The sequence below is a fragment of the Moschus berezovskii genome, chromosome 23 (genome assembly GCF_049115385.1).
Source record: "Moschus berezovskii isolate FMDL1 chromosome 23, NW_MosBer_1.0, whole genome shotgun sequence".
Lineage (NCBI taxonomy): Eukaryota > Metazoa > Chordata > Mammalia > Artiodactyla > Moschidae > Moschus > Moschus berezovskii.
In genome coordinates this window covers 41,693,304-41,715,885 of record NC_142482.1, presented here as the reverse complement: position 1 = coordinate 41,715,885, position 22,582 = coordinate 41,693,304, and the positions used below count along the sequence as shown (strand labels likewise).

The window sequence follows — 22,582 nt, the reverse complement described above, 5'->3', positions numbered from 1 at the left end:
CTGATGCTGGGAGGGATTGGGGGCGGGAGGAGAAGGGGACGACAGAGAATGAGGTGGCTAGATGGCATCACGACTCGATGGACATGAGTTTGAGTGGACTCTGGGAGTTGGTGATGGACAGGGAGGCCTGGCGTGCTGTGATTCATGGGGTCGCAGTCAGACACGACTGAGCGACTGAACTGAACTGAACTGAACCTCATTTTCAGTTCCTGCCTTTAATACAGTACTGGGCATTGACACCTCAGTAGGTAGACTAAGGATACAGGTTGCATGCAGTGAGTACATAAGTTGACTCTATCAGCACTGGAATATCCTTAAGTTTTCCTTAAGCAAGAAGATGCTTTCTCTTGATAACGTCAAATACCTTCACACAATACTGAAGATCGGCATTGTGCCTAGCTGGTAGGATGACATAGAAAGGAAATTTCAAACTCTCAGGATTCCTTCTGAATATAATGTTTGGCTCTATGACGGAAACCTCATTATGAAAGCATGAGATTAGTATGAAACTGCAGTAAAACTGGTCTGGTGAAAATGGTTTACCTGGCTGAAGTCTCTGGGGAATGTTTGTCCTCTACCGTTAATTAGCTGATGTTGCCTAGCTGCCCAGAAATGACAATCCTCAGGGAAAATGAATATCAAGGAGAATGTAAGAGAAAACTTAATCTGCCTCTTTAATAACTTCTCATAAATGACAGAGCTCAGATAATTCCCTAAACTTCCCAGTTGTCTTAGTTCTCCTCTTTTAATAGCTTAGATATTTTACTAAACACGTAAGACTTTTTTATACAATTGCAAAAGTATATATATATATTCTCCATATGTAAATAAGAAGTCATTCAGTTATTTAATTTTAAATGCAAATTAATTTGTATCTAATATTCATAAACAACTTTTAGGGATCACAGAGTTACCAATACAGTTCAGTTCAGTTCAGTCACTCAGTCGTGTCTGACTCCTTAGGACCCCATGAACCGCAGTAAGCCAGGTCTCCCTGTCCATCACCAACTCGTGGATCTTACCCGAACTCATGTCCATTGAGTCGAAGATGACATCCAGCTATGTCATCCTCTGTCATCCCCCTCTCCTCCTGCCACAATCTTTCGCAAAATCAGGGTCTTTTCAAATGAGTCAGCTGTTTGCATCACGTGGCCAAAATATTGGAACTTCAATATCAGTCCTTCCAATGAATACCCAGGACTGATATCCTTTAGGAAGGACTGGTTGGATCTCCTTGCAGTCCAGGGACTCTGAAGAGTCTTCTCCAACACAACAGTTCAAAAACATCAATTCTTCTGCGCTCAACTGCCTTCATAGTCCAACTCTCAAATCCATACACGACTACTGGAAAAACCATAGCCTTGACTAGACTATGTACCTTTGTTGACACAGTAATGTCTCTGCTTTTTAATATGCTGTCTAGGCTGGTCGTAATTTTCCTTCCAAGGAGTAAGCATCTTTTTAACCAATTAGGCAGTGTCTACCTAATCTTTAAGGTAAATATATCAAAGGTCCACCTCTTGAGAAACCTGTATGCAGGTCAGGAAGCAATAGTTAGAACTGGACATGGAACAACAGACTGGTTCCAAATAGGAAAAGGAGTACGTCAAGGCTGTATATTGTCACCATGCTTATTTAAATTATATGCAGAGTACATCATGGGAAATGCTGGGCTGGAAGAAGCACAAGCTGGAATCAAGATTGCCGGGAGAAATATCAATAACCTCAGATATGCAGATGACACCACCCGTATGGCAGAAAGTGAAGAAGAACTAAAGAGTCTCTTGATGAAAGTGAATGAGAAGAGGGGAAATGTTGGCTTAAAGCTCAACATTCAGAAAACTAAGATCATGGCATCCGGTTCCATCACTTCATGGCAAATAGATGGGGAAACAGTGGAAACAGTGGCTGACTTTCTTTTGTTGGGCTCCAAAATCACTGCAGATGGTGATAGCAGCCATGAAATTAAAATACACTTACTCCTTGGAATTAAAGTTTTGACCAATCTAGACAGCATATTAAAAAGGAGAGACATTACTTTGTCAACAAAGGTCCGTCTAGTCAAGGGTATGGTTTTTCCAGTGGTCCTGTATGGATGTGAGAGTTGGAGACATGGGCCTCCAAAACATACGTCTGAGAGTCAATGCAGTTTGTGTCCATGAAATCCATGAGGCTACAATGAACTGAGAAGCAGGCTCACCCAGACTCACTGAGGCTCTCTCTCCAGGGAACAGCACACAGACACAGACTGAAACCTCCAGCTTGTCCCTGAAAGAAGCCTATTCCCTTATCTTAAAAGCTAAGACCTCTAACACACATCTAGGGGTCAACTGCAATCCTCACCAAGCACCTGAGAAGCCAACAGGTACCATCATCGTGCTCTCCCTCTGTCACACCCCAGGTGTCTCTGTGAAAAGAATTTGTGCACTCGTATGGCCACCCAGATTTTGGGGCTGCTGCCAGAGGGCACACTCCTTGATCACCTGGTCAGTGGCTTGCATTTCTGGGTCCAACAGGACAGTAGCATAAAAGGAACAGCCTGTAACTCACTACCTGCACCTGCCCACCCAGGGCTCAATGTGGAGGGAACATATGGAAACACCCATCTCCCCATCTTCTCCTGAAAGAGGTATCAGTTCAGTTCAGTTCAGTCACTCAGTCCTGTCTGATCTTTGCAACCCCATGAATCACAGCACGCCAAGCCTCCTTGTCCCTCACCAACCAACTCCCAGAGTTCAAACTCATGTCCGAGTCGCTGATGCTATCCAGCCATCTCATTCTCTGTCATCCCCTTCTCCTCCCGCCCCCGATTCCTCCCAACATCAGAGTCTTTTCCAGTGAGTCAACGCTTCGCATGAGGTGGCCAAAGTATTGGAGTGTCAGCTTTAGCATCAGTCCTTCCAATGAACACCCAGGATTGAGCTCCTTTAGAATGGACTGGCTGGATCTCCTTGCAGTCCAAGGGACTCTCAAGAGTCTTCCCCAGCACCACACTTCAAAAGCATCAAATTTTTGGCGATCAGCTTTCTTCACAGTCCAACTCTCACATCCATCCGTGACCATGGGAAAAACCATAGCCTTGACTAGATGGACCTTGGTTGGCAATGTAATGTCTCTGCTTTTTAATATACTATCTAGGTTGGTCATAACTTTCCTTCCAAGGAGTAAGTGTCTTTTAATTTCATGGCTGCAGTCAGCATATGCAGTGATTTTGGAGCCCAAAAAAATAAAGTCTGACACTGTTTCCACTGTTTCCCATCTATTTCCCATGAAGTGATGGGATAATTGCATATTTGATAAGTTATTGCCTCGGGTTCTGTCAGATTGCCTACGATGGCAAATATTACCTTGCCCTGAAAGAGGACCTGCACTCCTGGACCACAGTGGACACAGCAGCTCAGATCTCCAAGCTCAAACTTGAGCAGGGAGGTGTTGCAGGTCACAGTAGGAATGACCTGCAGGGGGACTGCGGAGATTGGCTACCCAGACACCAAGAGAATGGGAAGGACACACTGTTGCACACAGGTACAAGGGGCACGGGGCTTCCCTGATCCCCCCTCAGGCTGGACCTGGATTCCCACAAGGAGAAGAAAGTGGGGACCCTGGGGAAACAGTGCCCCAGCATCCTGTCGGCAGAGGGAGGAATCCGCCCAGGTTTTCATATTCCATACAAGAGAGTGACTCCCCAGGGGCTCCACTTCCCTGAAGGACAATTAAGGAATCCAGTCTCTTTGAGGAAGGAGCAGTAAACCATCCCTGATATAAATGGTCGGCGGTGCTCCTTCTCCCTGGGTGCCATCTTGTGACCCATGACTGTCTCTCAGGGCCAGTTCTCACCCTAAGGACATGTTTGGAGGCCTGACTCCAGCTTTTCTGGGTCATTCGGTCTCCATCCAAGTCAGGACCATTACTCTGTATTCTCTCCCTTACATGGTGCCTCCTACCTTGGCTCTCACCCTGACTCCGGAACTTTCCAAGGACTCGGGAACATGCCCAGGCCTCCAAGACCAGGTTGGTGTTTGGTGTTTGTGCTGCTTCTTTCCAAACCCACTGTCCTATTTATTCTCAGGATGGTCACAGGATGCTGCTTCAGGGACCCATAGAGGTAACACTAAATGGGAATTTTCTGATTCATCCTCCACAGACCCTCCAAAGACACATGTGACCCATCACCCCATCTCTGACCATAAGGTCCCCCTGAGATGCTGGGCCCTGGGCTTCTACCCTGAGGAGATCTCAGTGACCTGGCAGCATGACATGGAGGACCAGACCCAGGACATGGAGCTTGTAAACCTGGGCCTTCAGTGAATGGAATCTTCCAGAAGTGGGTCCCTAGTGGTCCCTTCTGGAGAGGAGCAGAGATACAGGTGCCATGTGCAGCACAAGCGGCTTCAGGAGACTCTCACTCTGAGATGGGGTCAGGAGGAGGCTGGGGTGGTGCTTCTTCTCAGATAAAGCTGGAGCCTTTCTGGACCCCTTCAGCAAGGTCAGGAGTCAAACCTGAAGTCTGGGCCCCTTCTCTTTCCTCCACAGTATCTCCTCAGCCCTCCGTCCTCAACACAGACATCATTGTTGGTCTGGTTCTACTCATGGTCATTGGAGTTGTGGTAACAGGAGAGTTGGACTATAAAGAAAGCTGAGCACCAAAGAATTGATGCTTTTGAGCTGTGGTGTTGAGAAGACTCATAAGACTCCCTTGGACTACAAGGAGATCCAACCAGTCTAATAAAGGACATCAGCCCTGAATATTCACTGGAAGATCTGATGCTAAAGCTGAAACTCCAATACTTTGGCCACCTCATGTAACAACTGATTCATTTAAAAAGACCCTGATGCTGGGAAAGATTGAAGGCAGGAGGAGAAGGGGATGACAGAGGATGAGATGGTTGGATGGCATCACCGACTCAACGGGCATGTATTTGAGTGAACTTCAGGCATTGGCAATGCACAGGGAGGCCCGGCATGCTGCAGTCCCTGAGGTCACAAAGAGTTGGACATGATTCAGCAACTGAACTGAACTGAACCGAATCTTTGATATTTGTTGTCTCAGGGCCTGTTGGGGGAAGGATTTTCTAATACCCTTCCCGAAAGCCTATTAACAACTTCCACATCTTATAATTCCCTGAAGCTCCTGGAGAATTGTCTGTCAGGGACGTTATCCCCAGGGTTGATACTGGGAAACCCACATGGGGACAAATACTATTACTGGAGTTGAGAAAGACTGGGTTCCCAGAGGCTACAAAGAAGCTGTAAATTTCAATGTAAGGAAGTCCTGTGGTCACTCAGGTTCTGAAAAGCCAGACATACACTCCACAAGAATATTTCCATTTCTCATCCTTTTACATCTGGAGGCAAAAGCAACATTTTCTCTTCTCTATTTTTCCCATTACGCTGGAGGCTGACTTGGAAGCCAAACGCTCTTCCCAGAAGATATTTGCATCCTGATATGAGCATCTGGTAAGTACGATGACCTTTACCTGGTCAAAGCCGTTAAGAAATGAGTCAAACTTGAAGATGAGCATTGTGTGACTCTCTTTCTTTTTCTCAAATCTACTTTTTTCTTCTCTCTCTGCAGGCAGGTTTCCTTTGTTATTCAGTCCACACAGCATGAAGTGGTAATAGCTTAAATTCTAAATTTTCATATGTCCTCTGCCCAAGAGCAAACCATACTTCACCTGGCCATCCCCCAACACCCTTCAAAGACCCCTGAGTGAAAGGGCAGAGTCTTTGATGAAAGGTGGAGATAATCACAGGGACCACTTTCTCTTGGACATTTCTCTTTAAGGAGAAGAGAAAGATCTACACACTAGCGGTAGCTACTGTAAGGTAGAGAGGCCTTCTACATTTTAATTGCAAAGTGGTGAAAGCCATTGGCATTGTGGGACCCGGAAATCTCAGGGCTGCATCAACATTAGTCACATTGGCAGCTCCGAGAGCACTGGTGCCCGACAAAGCATCCTTTTTGTCAAAGCAGGCACTGGAAGAACAGTAGTGATGAGAGACTTAGATCAGAAGGGGAAGAAAATAGAGGGTTCTGCTCACCAGGGAGAGGGAACAGAGTTCACTTGAGAACTTTCTGGGGACTCTAGATAGAAACGGTAGCAAATAATAAAAACAGAGATTTCTGTTTTGCCAGCCAGACATAGAGTTAACGGAAAGTACAGAGAAGAAACCTCACAAGAAGGACTTTTAATAATTTTCTTCCTTCTGCTTCTTGCAAAGCTCAGAGCCTGCCTTCCCCTCTAGGTATGCCCACTTGATATTCCGTGGTGAAATGCTAAAGTCTCCACAGATGTCAGAGAAGACTTTTTCAGCAAGCATTTCTGAATGTCCCCCTAGGTGGCAAGAGCAATGCCTAGTGATATGATACAGCTCTAGCCTATGTTTCCTGAAACTGTATCAGCCCATAGGCCCAAGAGTGATAATAAACAACAGGCTGTTGTTTTATCTATTATTTCAACCCCACCTAGGACTTCCCAGGTGGCTCAATGTTAAAGAATCCACCTGCCAATACAGGAGACACGGGTTCAGTTCCTGGGTCAGAAGATTGTCTGGAGAAGGAAATGGTGAACCCACTCCAGTATTCTTGCCTGGGAAATCCCATGGACAGAGGAGCCTGGTGGGTACAGTCCACAGGGTCACAAAAGAGTCAGACACGACTTAGCGACTAAACACAAAAACAATCCCTGCAGTCTGGGCAAAATGAATTGTTTCTGGCAGTTCCCAGGAAGTTCTTGCATGAGCTCTGTGTTCTCTGGAGTTTAAAGCACCTGTGCCTCTCTCCACTTTGCCTATCTCTGTGTAGAATACCTTTCTCTTCCATTGAGTTTCATTACTCACTCACTGAAAAAATAGCCCAAGAGAGGCCCTCCAGTATCTTTAGCTTCTGCCACCAGACTCTCTATCCCTTTGGCTAAGACACAAGACAGTGGGGCTGGGTGAAGAATCAGTAATAGAACCAGAGATGGTGTTGTCTGGCATCCTCTGGCGTGCATCTCATTCTACCCCAAAATCAGTCTCTCTTCAGAGGCAAATATAAGTCTACGTTTATAAAACTGGATTTCCGTACACAAAAACAAATATGATTTAGTCCGTGGGATCGCCAAAGTATCTTACAAGCACAAAAGGGGCTTGAAACCAAAACAATAAATACATAAATGTTTATATTCAGAGATATTTGCCTATACTATATTTACATAGCATATATTTTACATATTTATTACACATTTTATAAATAATCTCAGGGCTATATAGCCTGGAATAAAAACCACTATGAAATAAACACTGAGGACACATATTTCTATCTGATATAAGAAAAAACTTTCTAAGTCTTTAACCATATTAATGTATTCATACATTACATGTTGATTCAACTGCATTCAACTGCACGCATTACAACATGTGTTGATGGTTTCCTGTATGTCAGGCACTATTCTACACATATAATGATTTTGTTTTAAAAAGACAAATTTCCTGATCTGTAAATCTGTCATTTTACTGAGGCAGATTAGAAAAGAAATAAGATATTTTTTTTAAGAAACAAGAAAAATTCTTGATAGTAATGAGTGATCTGAAGACGAAAAGCAGGGCCATATAATAGACAATATCTTGAGGGGAGTATTAGTTGGGGTGGTCAGAGAATTTCAAAATGAGAAAAACCAGATAGACATTGAACATTCGGGTATTAATATGTCGGGAAATTCTAAGGATGAGAGGGTTTCCCTCGTGGCTCAGGGAATAAGTATCCCCCGGTCAATGAAGAAGACACGGGTTCGATTGTGATCCAGGAAGATCCCACATGCCTCAGAGCAACAAAGCTCATGCACCATAACTCCTGAGCCTGTGCTCTAGAGCCCGGGAACCACAACTATGGAGCCATGCATCGCAATTAATGAAGACTGCAGCCCCAGACGCCGTGTTCCACAAAAAGAGAAACCTGCGCACTGCAAATGGAGAAAGCCCCCACACATCAATGAAGACCCAGCACAGCCAAAAATAATTGAAATGAATAAATTTTTTATAAAATTCTAAAGATGGGAAATTGAGCATAGCAAGAGAAAATACTGGGAAGGTAAGAAAAGGATTATGAAGGCTCTCGTATGCCATAATGAGGAATTTGGAATTTGAGTTGAAGGCAATTGAAAACCACTGGAAGTTTTCCAGAAGGGAAGTGAGGCAATTCTTTTCGGAAGGCTAATTCTTTTGGCAATATGCAAGAAGACTTTAACTCCTAAATTCAGTTTCTAAAACCCTGCTTCATAGTTTGTGTGTGGTGTATCTGTGTATGAGAGAGATATATATACAGACAGACAGAGGTTGATTTCTAAAACAAGACCAGATGATTTAAGAGGATGATTAATGTGAGGTCTGAATTTATAGGAAGTGCACACAAAAAGTTGAAAAAGAGTATTTGCTCTATCATATTAAGGAATTTTAAAACACATAAAGAAGGAAAACAAAAACTCATGATGCTTTGCTGAGTTTTCACTGAAAGGGGTAACAATGAGAGTTTCTTAGGCTTAGTCCCTCTGGAACATACACTATGGATACAGTGAATTCTAAATCATTTCCAGTAAATGTTTTCCAATCAATAGACATGATTACAGACTCCATGACTTCACTTATTAAAATATGTATCTCCCATTTGAATAAAATTGTTAATAGTAAATTTTATTGTCTGCGCATCTTCAGAAAGAAATATTTTTCTCTACACAAAGCAGAAGCAAGAAAGCCAGTTTAAATATTTCAATCATCCAGGGAAGGACTAAGGCAGTACATATTTTTAACTTATTTTGAAAATCTAGATTTAATTTTTGAGAAGCTTTTGAGTTATCTTTGAAGTTCATACATTATAAAGACAGTATCCCAGCAGTTAAGAACTCATATTTTAGAGTCTGTTGGAAGCATGCCTCTGTGATTTATTAAGTACATCACTCTGATAAAATCACTACACCTCTTTAACCCTCAATTCCTTCACATATTTAGCAGAAATCATGGTAATGCCAAACTCACAGAGTTGTGACGAATTGTATAGAAAATGCTTAGGTCAGGGCCTGAAACACAGAAGATACTCTTACATAGTAACTCTCTAGCACCTTGAGAAACTGTGAAAACACCTCAAGCTTCCTTATAAACTCTCCTTACTCAGGGGGAAAAGACGTGGATTAAACAAGCAGCTTACAAGTAAGGAGTTCTCTTAATTCCATAAGCAGAGTACAATGGAAAGAGCTAACGACAGTGCCTTCTCTGGATTCATTCTCCTGGGCTTCTCCAACCAGCCCCAGCTGGAAACAGCTCTCTTTGTGGTCATCCTGATCATCTACTTCTTGAGCTGTTTGGGCAATGGCACCATTATACTTCTGTCAACGACGGATCCTCACCTCCACACCCCTATGTACTTCTTCCTCTCCAACCTCTCTTTTATGGATCTTTGTTTAACTACTTGCACTGTCCCTCAGACCCTGGCCAACTTTAAGGGGAAGGACAAGACCATCACCTATGGCGGCTGTGTGACCCAGCTCTTCATTGCCTTGGGACTTGGGGGAGTAGAGTGTGTCCTCCTGTCGGTCATGGCCTATGACCGGTATGTAGCCGTGTGCCGTCCCCTCCACTACATGGTGATCGTGCATCCCCAGCTTTGCTTGCAGCTGGTTGTAACTGCTTGGCTTACAGGCTTCGGCAATTCTGTAGTCCAGACAGCACTGACCATGACTCTTCCCCTCTGTGGTAAAAACCAAGTGGACCATTTCTTCTGTGAAGTTCCAGTGATGCTGAAACTGGCCTGCACAAACACCTCCCTCAATGAAGCTGAACTCTTTGCTGTCAGTGTGTTCTTCTTGGTTGTCCCCCTGTCACTCATCTTAGTATCCTACGGTCACATTACCCATGCAGTCCTGAAAATAAAGTCTGCCCGAGGGAGACAGAAGGCTTTTGGAACCTGTGGTTCTCACCTAACGGTAGTCATTATTTTCTTTGGGACGCTCATCTCCATGTACCTTCAGCCTCCTTCCAGCTATTCACAGGATGTGAACAAAAGCATTGCACTGTTCTATACTCTGGTGACTCCCCTGCTTAATCCCCTGATTTACACTTTGAGAAACAAGGAAGTCAAAGGGGCACTAAGGAGACAAATGAGGAGAATCTTAGACGTGAGACAGAGTTAATGCAGCGCTTGCAGGCTCAGGAAGTTCTGCAATGGAAGACTTCTGAGTGACTAAAAACTAGTTAATTTAATCCAACACATCCTTATACAGCACCAACCATGTGCAAGACAGTGTTCCAGTTACCTGAGACATATCGTGAGACAGAGGCTAAACCATTGAGCTAAACCTTTTGCTAGGGAGAATATATGCTAAATAAGATGTTCTAAAAATAAACTATGGTATATCATGTACTACACAATAATGGGAATGAACAATAATTACACATACAAAAACATGAATGATTCTTACAAACATGACTTAGAGTGAGCAAACTAGATACAAAATAATTCCTACTGTGTGATTCCATTTACATAAAATTCAACCCAGGCACAATGAAACTCTGGTACTGAAAGTCAGAACAGTGGTTCCCCTGGGGACTGGGAGATCCCCCTTGGAACATATGTGGGGGAGGGGCATTCTGGAGTTCTGGTCAGGTTGAGATTCTTAATCTGGATGTTGGTGATATAAAGTATTCAATCTGTGAAAATTCATCAAACGTGAAACTTAAAGTACTTGCACTGTCTGTATGGATGCTGGACTTCAAATCATTTACTTCTTAAAAGTTTTAAATAAACCAGATATTAGCAGAATACTTTGATGCTAAATGATCACACTAAGTATTTTTGTTACTTTCACATAAAATTTGGGTTTATCTTCTAAGTGATCTTTTTTCTATCCATTGACCATCATTAATAGATTTAAAGTGTTTCAGTTCAGATCAGTTCAGTCGCTCAGTCGTGTCCGACTCTCTGCGACCCCATGAATCACAGCATGCCAGGCCTCCCTGTCCATCACCAACTCCCGCAGTTCACTCAAACTCATGTCCACAGAGTCGGTGATGCCATCCAGCCATCTCATTCTCTGTCGTCCCCTTCTCCTCCCACCCCCAATCTTTCCCAGCATCAGAGTCTTTTCCAGCGAGTCAACTCATCACATGAGGTGACCAAAGTATTGCAGTTTCAGCTTTAGCATCAGTGTTTAGATATTAGCAATTTTTGGCCAACTCAGATGAACCTTGTCTTGAAGATTTCAATTCAAGATCATGTGTCCTGTTAGTCTCCTGGTCTCTTCATTCCATGTAGATACTCAGTGACCAGGTCTTGAGACAAAAATAATAGTGATAATTTTCAGATGAAAATTCTACTACTGGGTATTATATTGCCTTGAATTAGGCTTATCTTGACTGAAAAAGACATTTTTGTGAATATTTGCTTGTATATCTGTATTTGTATAATATAGCATGCAAAAATGTATAATTTGCTAGTAGCCAAAGATATTTTCACTTACCAGAGATTTCAATATTTTTCAGTATTTAATAGCATATGATAAAAGAGCAAATACTGAAGAGAATTTATAAAACAATGTAAAAAACAGAAATAATTGTCTGGTAACCTCAGTGTACCTTTGTGCAAATATGTTCTTCTTAAATATTTCTTATTTAATAATGGTAAGTTGCATGGATTTTCATGTATCATTCTGCTAATGAAATAACAGAACAAGGATTTTTCTTTATTTAAGGGAAAATAGACTGCTGAATTGTTGAATTCTGTACTATTTTTACCTCTGCTTGTAATGAATAAGAGTTGTAATACAGAAGATATGATTTTTTTATAACAACCCCTTGGGGTCTTCTTTTAAACCATGACAGCTAGCTTCACTGATAACCGTATCATCTTTTGGCACAAACGTTCCATACTTTATAATCATCTAGATGCTTACATTTTTCCTTTTCAGCAAATAAATGCTGAAAATTTATCATTTCATTCCAGGTAGCCTTTTCTGAATTGCATTTCCGAGTAAGATGCGTTAGGATACAGCTGACCAAAGTTCCCAATGAAAGTACAGTCACTCCTCCTTAGCCACAGGCTCAACCAAATTGGATCCATTTGATCTGTCATTCTCCATAAAGGATTTGAACATCCAACTTTTCTGGTATAGGAGTGGGTGGGAGGGAGTGCCTGAAACAACCCCTGGCCGATATTGAGGAACAATTGCACTTGGAAAGGTCAAATTAATTTTAGCAACCATATTTCTGAAGCCATTAGAAAGTTGTGAAAGTGATGAGGTTGGTGTAGACATGAATAGCAGAAAGCACTGAACAATTCAGAGGTTAGCTGAAGGGCAACTGCCTTTTTTTTCTCATAGAGCATTTGATGGGCTTGAGTGTGAGCTGAGGATTGAGCATGGCCCATAGAGAGGGACTTTGCCATGAACACATGAAAAGCCAAACACCCATGTAAGGCTAGAGTGACAAGCTGAAAACTTAAAGAGACTTAACTATGTGGCCAGATGTTTCCAGTGGACATTTCTATTTTCCAGTGGACTCCCTGGGAAGCCAGAAAGCCAGACCAAAGTTTCAAAAATATGGAATAACCTATCCTACAACTCCATTGTGCTTAGGAAACAAAAACTCACTAGGGTAAGGGGTCTGTTCTCTAACACATAGTCCTCTTCAGTAAGGCAGTTGCCAAATTATGACGCGTCATGTAGCAGGGGCTAAAAAGCTAAGCTATACGTCTTTGAGGGGCAGAACTTAAGCTCCAAGAGTCTTTCAGGGCTGAGAAAATAAGACTCCTGAGACTTCTGTCAAAACCGAGAAGACTGTATCTCTTCTATCTTCTCTTCTATCTCTAGAAGAGAACAAGATAAAGGCTGAATAGAACAAGGACCAACTGTACAGCAGAGGAAACTATAGTCAATATTTTGCAACTATTTTTGTACCCGATAAAATTAAGAATCTGAAAAACGATATACACACATATTGTGATCATCATTTCATAATGTATGTAACTCAAATCACTATACATCTTAAACTTATGCAATACTGTATATAAGACATGAATTCATAAAACTTTTAGAAGAAAATATTATTCCTCAAAGAGGCTGGAAGAAAATAAAAGAACAGCTATCATTAAAACAAGAAAGGATAACAACAATTGGTGAAGTTGTAAAAGGAACACCTATGCACTGTTGATGGGAATATAAGTTGGTAAGCGACTATGAAGAATAATATGAAGATACCAAAAAAACTAAAGATAGAACTTCCATATTATCCAGCAATCCAAATTCTAGGTGCACTCCCATGTTCAATGGCCTCATTTTTCACAATAGACAAGATACGGAAAAAACATAAGTGACCAAAGAGGTCAATGGCTAAAGAAAAAGTTCTGTGCATATCCAAAGGAATATTATTCATCAGTGAGAAAAATTGAAATAGTGCCCTTTGCAATAACATGGATGGACCTTGAGAGAATTATGCTCAGTGAAATAAGTCAGAAGAGAAAGACAAATACTGTATGATCTCACACACATGTGGCACCAGAAAGACTGAACTTGTTGCAAACAGAGGGAAGAATGGTGGTTACCCGGGGCAAAGAGGTAGAAGAAATGGGAGATCTTGGCAAAAAGCACTTCCAGCTAAAAATTAATTTGTGAGGAGTCAAAAAATAAAGCTTTCTAAAATTTTTAAGGAGAATAAATATTTGACAAGATAAAGATCTTAGCTCACACTATCTAGTAATCACTTTACAATATACAGGTATATCAAGTCACTTTAAACTTGCTCAATTTATATCTCATTAGATATAGTATAAAATAAATGAAAATAAGAGTTATTATTCATTTCTTTCATCCTTCTTATTTTTCCTCTCCTAACTCAGATTTTCACTATTGTTTAAGACAAAAATTTCTACATAGTTAATAAAGGAAAGTACTCTAACTTTATCCTATGTACAAGGACTGCCTTCTCTTTGTGATCCAAATTTCAATCCAGAGCCTGAAAGAGGTATACTAATGCATATATATGGAATTTAGAAAGACGATAACGATAACCCTGTATACGAGACAGTAAAAGAGACATAGGTGTATAGAACAGTCTTTGGGACTCTGTGGGAGAGGGTGAAGGTGGGATGATTTGGGAGAATGGCATTGTAGCATGTATATTATCATATGTGAAATGAATCACCAGTCCAGGTTCTACGCATTATACAGGATGCTTGGGACTGGTGCACGGGGATGAACTGGAGGGAGGATAGGGGGACGAGGGAGGTGGGAGGGGGGTTTAAGAGGGGGAACACAGGTACACCCGGGGCGGATTCGTGTCAATGTATGGCAAAACCAACCAATATATTAATGTAAAGTAATTTGCCTCCAATAAATAAAAAATAAAAGTTTAACAGCTTGGATATCCATCATAAAAGCAAACGGAGCATGATTTCTTCCATGAAGCTCCTTAGTGCAACAAATTCTGTCAGTTTTCTTTTTAATGTGACTTGTAGGAATAAAAAATTACTACATTGACTTGTGTGTATTTATGCTTATTTCAGAGAACACTGAAATTACATCATATATAAACCTGTATCTTCTAAGGGATATAAGCTAGAGAAAATATTTCCTTCTACTGTTCATCCTCAGGAAAGAGTTAAGAGATCGATCAAAAAGTGGTTGCATACAGAGTGCCTGTTTGTGGATGTGTACATCCGGCTGTGTGTGATAACATAGTAACGTGTGTTGTTTAACGCCAAATACAAACCAAAATAGAACATGCTGTGGAGGAATATGAGTAGAAGTATTCTTTGGGAAGTATTGGAGGCATTTTCCAAGATGGGGAGTAAATTCAGAGAGAGGTTGATCTCATGATAAAAATGACACATTGATGGCTAGGGTGCTCACTTTATTTGTATTAAACCAAGCAGAATTCACATTGAGTGGATGCATCATTAAGAAATTTTCCAAAGAGAATCTTGGGAGACTATTTCAGTTCAGTTCAGTCGCACAGTCATGTCCAACTCTTTGCGACCCCATGAATCACAGCACGCCAGGCCTCCCTGTCGATCACCAACTCCCGCAGTTCACTCAAATGCATGTCCATCTAGTCGGTGATGCCATCCAGCCGTCTCATTCTCTGTCGTCCCCTTCTCCTTCTGCCCCCAATCCCTCCCAGCATCAGTCTTTTCCAGAGAGTCAACTCTTGTACATATTAGTAAATAACAAATCCATCATTACTGCACAAATTTTGGTTAGTTCCAACTTTCTGATATTGTAAGGATAGTGATTTAAACATCTTGCACATATCCTCACACAGATTGTTAACTATTTCTTTGGGATAGTTTCTCAAAGCAGAAATTCTGAGTAAAAGAAACATACTTTTTAAAGTGTTTGGTACTTATTGACAGTACCTCCCAAAAAGATTATGACAGTTTATACTCCCACCAGCAGTTTACTATTATTATTCTTTTCAGTCTGTGGCAATCTTGGAGTTCTTTTTTCTTTGTCATTACATTCCTAACACACCCATGAAAAGAACCTTCATGTTAGAACCTCTCATTACTAAGTTATTTTACATACATTGGTCAACTTGATTCCCTTTTTTCTTATAGAAAGGGATGTCCCAGTGCACACCATCCACATCTCGTGTATGCTGTGTCCATCCCTGGATGAGAGCATCTGGCCCCATACCTTGGGCTCAAGAGAGCAACTCAGGGACCAGGGCTTAGAGAACTCAGGGGAGATGGGCTCTTCTGCATTCTCTTCTTGAACAGTATCCTAAAAATGGATACACTGTTGATTTTTTTTAATTAATAGAATTACTGCAATATTGTTGTTCTGCATTCAAATGGGGGAAAGGCCATTTTAAAAAATCACCTCTATCAAAATCCCCAGCTACAGTGGAAAAATGGATCCCTCTCAAACATACAAAGATCCGATAGAATATATAAACTCCCCAGAACAGTAAGTACCTTCTCCTTTGGAATTATTACCAAAGAGTACTGCACAAGAGTTTACAATTGCCACCATGTTTCCACATGCATTACTTTATTTGAACTCTTTATGCAGATGACACCACCCTTATGGCAGAAAAAGCCTCTTGATGAAAGTGAAGGAGGTGAGTGAAAAGTTTGGCTTGAAGCTCAACATTCAGAAAACAAAGATCATGGCATCTTGTCCCATCACTTCACGGGAAATAGATGGGGAAACAGTGGAAACAGTGTCAGACTTTATTTTGGGGGGGCTCCAAAATCACTGTAGATGCTGAGTGCAGCCAGGAAATTACAAGACGCTTACTCCTTGGAAGGAAAGTTATGACCAACCTAGAGAGCATATTAAAAAGCAGAGACATTACTTTGCCAACCAAGGTCCATCTAGTCAAGGCTATGGTTTTTCCCGTGGTCATGTATGGATGTGAGAGTTGGACTGTGAAGAAAGCTGATCGCTGAAGAATTGATGCTTTTGAACTGTGGTGTTGGAGAAGACTCTTGAGAGTCCCTTGGACTGCAAAGAGATCCAAACAGTCCCTTCTAAAGGAGATCAATCCTGGGTGTTCATTAGAAGGACTGATGCTAAAACTGAAACTCCAGTACTTTGGCCACCTCATGCGACGAGTTGACTCACTGGAAAAGAGTCTGAGCTGGGAGGGATTGGGCGTGGGAGGAGACGGGGACGACAGAGAATGAGATGGCTGGATGGCATCACCAACTCGATGGACATGAGTTTGAGTGAACTCCGAAAGTTGGTGATGGACAGGGAGGCCTGGCGTGCTGTGATTCATGTGGTCACAAAGAGTAGGACACGACTGAGCAACTGGACTGAACTGAACTGATGGCAATTTCATGATACAGATCAAATTACAATGCTTATTTTACAGATAAGAAGACTAAAACTCAAAGAAGCGAGGTGACTTGCCAAAGCTTACCAGTTGACAAATACAAGAGATAGGGTTTGAACTTGGGTCTGTCCAACGTCAAATCCCAGTTCTCTTCCTTTGTTTGGCTTCCCAGATGGCTCATCAGTAGACTCCACCTGCAGTGCAGAAGACACGGGTTTAATTCCTAGGTCAGGAAGATCCCCTGGAGAAGGAAATGGCAACCCACTCCAGCATACTTAACAATCCTCAAATGCATGAAATAAGGACTTAAAAATATTTAGTAAGCACTACTTGTGACTGGCTAACACAAAATCAGGACTGGGCTCCTGAGTAAGGTTTTGACAACTAGCAGTGACATTCCATTGATCCTGAGTATCCCCATAACCTAATCATTGGAAATGCCTAGGATGCTTCATTGAGACTAAAGCCACACGTACAGCAACAGCTTCTCTGGTGGCTCAGAGGGTAAAATATCTGCTTGCAATGCGAGATACCCAGGTTCAACCCCCAAGGAAGATCCCTGGGTCAGGAAGATCCCTTGGAGAAGGAAATGGCAACTCACTCCAGTATTCTTGCCTGAGGAATGCCATGGACAGAGGAGCCTCATGGGCTACAGTCCATCAGGTCACAAAGAGTTGGACACAATAGAGCGACTTTCACTTTTCACAACTGAAGAGATTTGCTCTCAAAAGAGATTAAAGTTTTCTTCAGAAATGGTCACCTAAATAAAAGAACTTGCAGCTTCTAAAGACATTGTGGATTTGAGTTCAGTTCAGTCGCTCAGTCGTGTCCGACTCTTTGTGATCCCATGAATCTCAGCACGCCAGGCCTCCCTGTCCATCACCAATTAACGGAGACTACCCAAATCCATGTCCATCGAGTCGATGATGCCATCCAGCCATCTCATCCTCTGTCGTCCCCTTCTCCTTCTGCCCCCAATCCGTCCCAGCATTATGTTCTTTTCCAATGCGCCAACTCTTCTCATGAAGTGGCCAAAATATTGGAGTTTCAGCTTCAATATCAGTCCTTTCAATGAACACCCAGGACTGATCCTCTTTAGGATAGACTGGTTGGATCTTCTTGCAGTCCAAGGGACTCCCAAGAGTATTCTCCAACACAACACTACGAAATGGTTAAGAGGATCCACCAAACAATATAAATCAGCAGAAATGACTGTTTAAAAGGAGTATGAATACCCAATCCCTACAGCTGCCTCAGGGACACCTTCCCCTGAACCCTCTGATTCAGGAGACATACAACTTCTCATGTCTGCATTTACACAGAGTACCCCTTCCCAGGAAACCACATCCACAAGACATTTCCATACACTGTGCTTCCCTGAGTCTGCCATAGCAAGTTTCAACTATGCTACAATACTGAAAAGACGGAAGAAGCTCTCAAGCATAATACAAACAGGCATAGGAAAGGGCACACCTACAGAGGAAAGACTTGACAGAGAACTATAATCTATTCTTCCGTCCTCAGTGACCCTGGTTAGAGCAGAACTCTGGGCAAACAGATAACACTGAAATCTACTGACTAGGAGATAGATGAGGATATTACAGGGGTCGCTATATGCTGATTACCATTCTAATAACGTTTTTAGCAGGGTGGATAGGGTCTGTTTAGAGTGTAATAAACCTACAGTATACAGACTACAGTTGTTCTAATGAATGAAAGTCCTAAAAGCCAGAACACGATTACAAAATTGAGGACACATATCAGGTGTGAAACTCTCAACCCTTCCTCTTGCTGACTTGGATGATACAAGTTAAACAAGTGAGAGTCCCTAATTTATTTTATATATTTCATGTAAAAACCTAAATTCAGGAAGCAGTGTCTGACTGGTTTGGGGCCTCACAGATATTGCACACGTTTGTGCTCTTGTTTTGTATTACTTTCTAAGTGTTTGTCAGTCTGGTGCTGACAAAGAATCGGGTTTCATAGGAGTCTGACTGACACTTCAGGCTTCCAAAGTGACACATTGCCTGAGCACACTGTGTTCACCTTGTGTTCCTCAGAAGGCAAAAATGATGAAAGATTATGACTTGCTCTTGGGCATATTGACAGTTCTGAACTACATATGGGATCAAATAATTTAGCCAAGGCCTGGGTACACCCAGTGCAGCCATTTCATAGATATTAAGAATTCAAAAGGAAGGAATACCCTGGAGTTCCAAGGTATAGGCTCCATGCTTCTACTGCAGGGGCCATGGGTTCAATCCCTGTTCTGGGAACTAAAGCAGGACAACTTGAAAACTTAGATATCATTTGAAAAACTTACAAAACAGAACTGAACTTTGGGTACGTGGTATCTTTTAAGTGATCTTTTTATATTACTATTATCATTTTAGCCTGGGATCCAGATAACTTTATTATCTGTAATTTATTCTGAAGTAATATACACATCCAAATGACACTCAAGCATTTGCTTAAAACAAATAAATCTATTTTGTGGCAGTCCTCAGGAGCAGACAAGTAGCTGCTCACTCAGGAAAATAAGCTTTGTGACTTCATGTGACCTTGAGGGTTTCTGCACCAAAGAAGGTATCATTGAGGGATTTTTAAGTGACTATTGGGGCATAGCTATCAAGACCTGATTGAGAGGGGGAAATTTCTCACCATTCAGAGTACACAGCACTCCAAACTGCTATTAATCAGGTATATGCTCAGCATTACAGTGGGGTGAAAATACTTGGTTTCACAAGTGTTTAATTCAAGAGTGAAGAGTGTGGTGCTGTTAGGAATATAGATAGAATCTTGACCCTGTATATAACTTACCCACACTGCCATGTCCAGCTAGCAAGACCACTTCTCAGGCAAATTGGCTGAGAGGATTTGAGACCCAGGAGGATGGTTAGCTGCTAAGATAGGGAACTGTGTGATAGTTGTCATGCTTTTGTCTCCGCTAAGAGACACAAATGTACTTACTTGCCTAGTGGTACACGCTGGGGAAATCTACCAAAAATCATAAATATTTCTTTGATGATGGCACAGTCAAAGCTCTAACCTCCATAAAAAAATACACTGTTTATGACATTTAACTTATGCAAAACAACAGAACCTATACCTGAAAATAAATTTATGCTGTAAACTGATTTTGAGTGGGGATATAAGACCTAGAATGACAGATTAATTTTTTATGGAATATTTATTTTTCTACTCATAATTCAGAACTCTGTAGACAGCTATTACTAAAGCTTAGGTGTTTATTTTTAAATTAGAAGACATAATGTTTATTTTTTTCAATTTCCTTCTGATGAGTCTGAGGACACCTCCACCAAACATAGGATATCCTGGGAATCAGGGGCCCTTTTCATTATTTTTACACTTCACTAAATCCGAATTTCACGGAAAGTTTGGGATAGGAGATTCTAAGGTCTTAACCAAGTGATGCCTAAATCAAAGACCTTATAAAATGGCATGATGAGAATAATCTAAACATATTTTACCTTTTGAAAATTTTGCTGCATCACAGTAGGTAAAATGTATAGAATATGCAGTAGAACTTGGGTCATATGCTACTCAGATATAATGCCCTCAAAATTTCCTCATTTAAAAATCTCAATTCAGAGAGGAACTAGGTGGTTTACAAAATTAAAATAACCAACTTTATACCTCACATCAGTGTTTCTCTCCTGCTGTGTACAAAAATGCATGTAAGAACTACCTGGTGTTCTTACCAAAGAAGGGCTACCACTGTCACTGCCAGCAGGGCACCACACCCTTCACTCAGCGAGTCCCATGCGTGGCCTTCTCTGAAATGATCCTGCACAGTATGGCTGATGCACTGCTGAGGTTATAGTGGCACCTGATGTCTGAATGTCTATATCGGGATTAGTGCAGCAAGATTTTCTTTGAGATTCAACTGTATTTTCCCCACAAGTGTTCCACCTACATCAGTGAAAAACATCTGATCAAACCGTCAAACCATGGAATTTTAGTAGAGCCATGATCAAAATAAACGAATGAATGATATCTTCTAGTAACTCCTAGAAAATATTATTAATAATATTCCTTACAGTGTTTCCGTGGTTTTATGTTCTTATTTGGGCTTCAAGTAATATAAACACATGTCTTTTTGCAAATAGATGTAGAACAATGTACCCAAATGGGAGTGCAAATAAGAAAAATCCTTGGAGATTTTTAAAACAGTAACTACCAAGCAGATGCTGTCAGAACACTGAATCAGAATCTCTGGAAGTTGAAATGAATACATGAACGTAGAATCTGAACAATCATTTTTCAATGGGAATGAAGTAAACAAATTCCCTTCAGAGTTGTCAGAGGGGATTTGAGATGACTCGTGCGGGACACACAGATGCATCTAAAGAGCACTGGTGTCCAAGGTCCTTCCATTTAACTGTCCTCCTCACCCATCATCTGGAGTCAGAGTCCTTCCAAAGTACCTTCTTCATCGCTCCCTTCACATCCCTGTTCCTCAGTGTATATATGAGGGGGTTGGCCATGGGGATAATGGCAGTGTAGAAGAGAGACATGAACTTGTCCTGATCCTGGGAGTCCCTGCTGCTGGGCCGAAAATACACAGAGATGGCTGTGCCAAAGAACAGGGAGACCACCGTAAGGTGGGATCCACACGTGCCAAATGCTTTTCTCTGCCCTGCAGTGGACTTGATTCTTAAGACCGCCCTGACAATCCGACCATAGGAGAACATGATTAATGAAACAGGTGTGAGAAGAATGATGACACTGCCAAAGAAGGTCACATACACATTCATAGTGGTGTCAACACAGGCAAGTTTGAGAAAAGGAGGGATCTCACAAAGGAAGTGGTCTAATTTATTTCTCCCACAAAGTGGTAAAAGGAAGACAAGCACTGTCTGCAACAAGGAAATGGCAAAACCAATGATCCATGAAGCAGAAGCCGTCAGGACACATAGACGGGGGTGCATGATTACTGTGTAGTGAAGGGGCCTGCAAACAGCCGCATAACGGTCAATTGCCATAACTCCTAAGAGAATACATTCTGTACATCCTAAACCTAGAGAGATGAACATTTGAACTACACAGCCACCAAAGGAGATGGATTTGTCTGCTCCACTGAGATTAACCAGGAACTGGGGAATGATGCTGGTGGTGTAGCACATGTCCATAAAGCTCAGGTTAGAGAGGAAAAAGTACATCGGGGTGTGAAGACGTGGATCCAAGAAGGATAATGCAATGATGGTTGTGTTTCCCAGCAAAGTGAAGACGTAGAAGATCCCAAGAATTACCAAGAGGACCAGCTCAAGCTGAGGCCTGTCAGAGAAACCTAGTAGGATAAACCCAGTGAAAGAACTTCCATTTTTCTGTTCCATCCTTTGCTAGCACAGGGCGCCTGTCAAACCAAGCATTTAATAATTTATGAAAGGTATTTTCCAAAAAAGAGCAGCGTTGAAGAGGAAATCTATCATGTTCAAAGGCATGGCCATGGGATTTTATATACAACTATTTGAATAAATCATGTACCCATTGAAATTGTTCTATACTATTCACAAAAAGTTATATATTGCGCTTTAATATGAGGAAAAAATAAATAAAACACTAAGATCAAATAATGAACCTTGGTTTGCATCCTTCATAGATATGTCTTTCAGATTGAGATTAATGGGGTTGAAGTACAATCTTAATATATGTACATTTTAGAGAAATTGGAAATATGGGAAAATCAAGGCAGAATGATTAGAAAGAGTAAGAAAGATGTAGACAGAGGGAGAAAGTTTATTTTAAATATGTA

At 41.5% G+C, this 22,582-nt stretch overlaps 2 protein-coding genes and 1 pseudogene across 2 annotated transcripts; 2 read left to right on the top strand and 1 right to left on the bottom strand.

The window, feature by feature from the left end:
- Positions 1–337: 337 nt before the first annotated feature.
- On the top strand, positions 338–4,640 carry LOC129550928 (BOLA class I histocompatibility antigen, alpha chain BL3-6-like; annotated as a pseudogene).
- A 4,578-nt stretch (positions 4,641–9,218) lies between these two features.
- On the top strand, positions 9,219–10,163 carry LOC148774172 (olfactory receptor 2B8-like). The gene has a single exon (XM_088831474.1). The coding sequence runs from the start codon at positions 9,219–9,221 to the stop codon at positions 10,161–10,163; it is 945 nt and encodes a 314-aa protein (XP_088687600.1).
- An 11,061-nt stretch (positions 10,164–21,224) lies between these two features.
- On the bottom strand, positions 21,225–22,199 carry LOC148774171 (olfactory receptor 2B8-like). Its single transcript, XM_088831472.1, has one exon. It carries the CDS (start codon positions 22,161–22,163, stop codon positions 21,225–21,227), a length of 939 nt encoding a protein of 312 aa, XP_088687598.1. The 5' UTR covers positions 22,164–22,199.
- Between the last annotated feature and the right edge of the window lie 383 nt (positions 22,200–22,582).

Excerpts from the sequence above, each read along its gene's own strand:
- LOC148774172 (XM_088831474.1), top strand. The coding sequence starts at position 9,219 with ATGGAAAGAGCTAACGACAGTGCCTTCTCTGGATTCATTCTCCTGGGC.
- LOC148774171 (XM_088831472.1), bottom strand. The coding sequence starts at position 22,163 with ATGGAACAGAAAAATGGAAGTTCTTTCACTGGGTTTATCCTACTAGGT.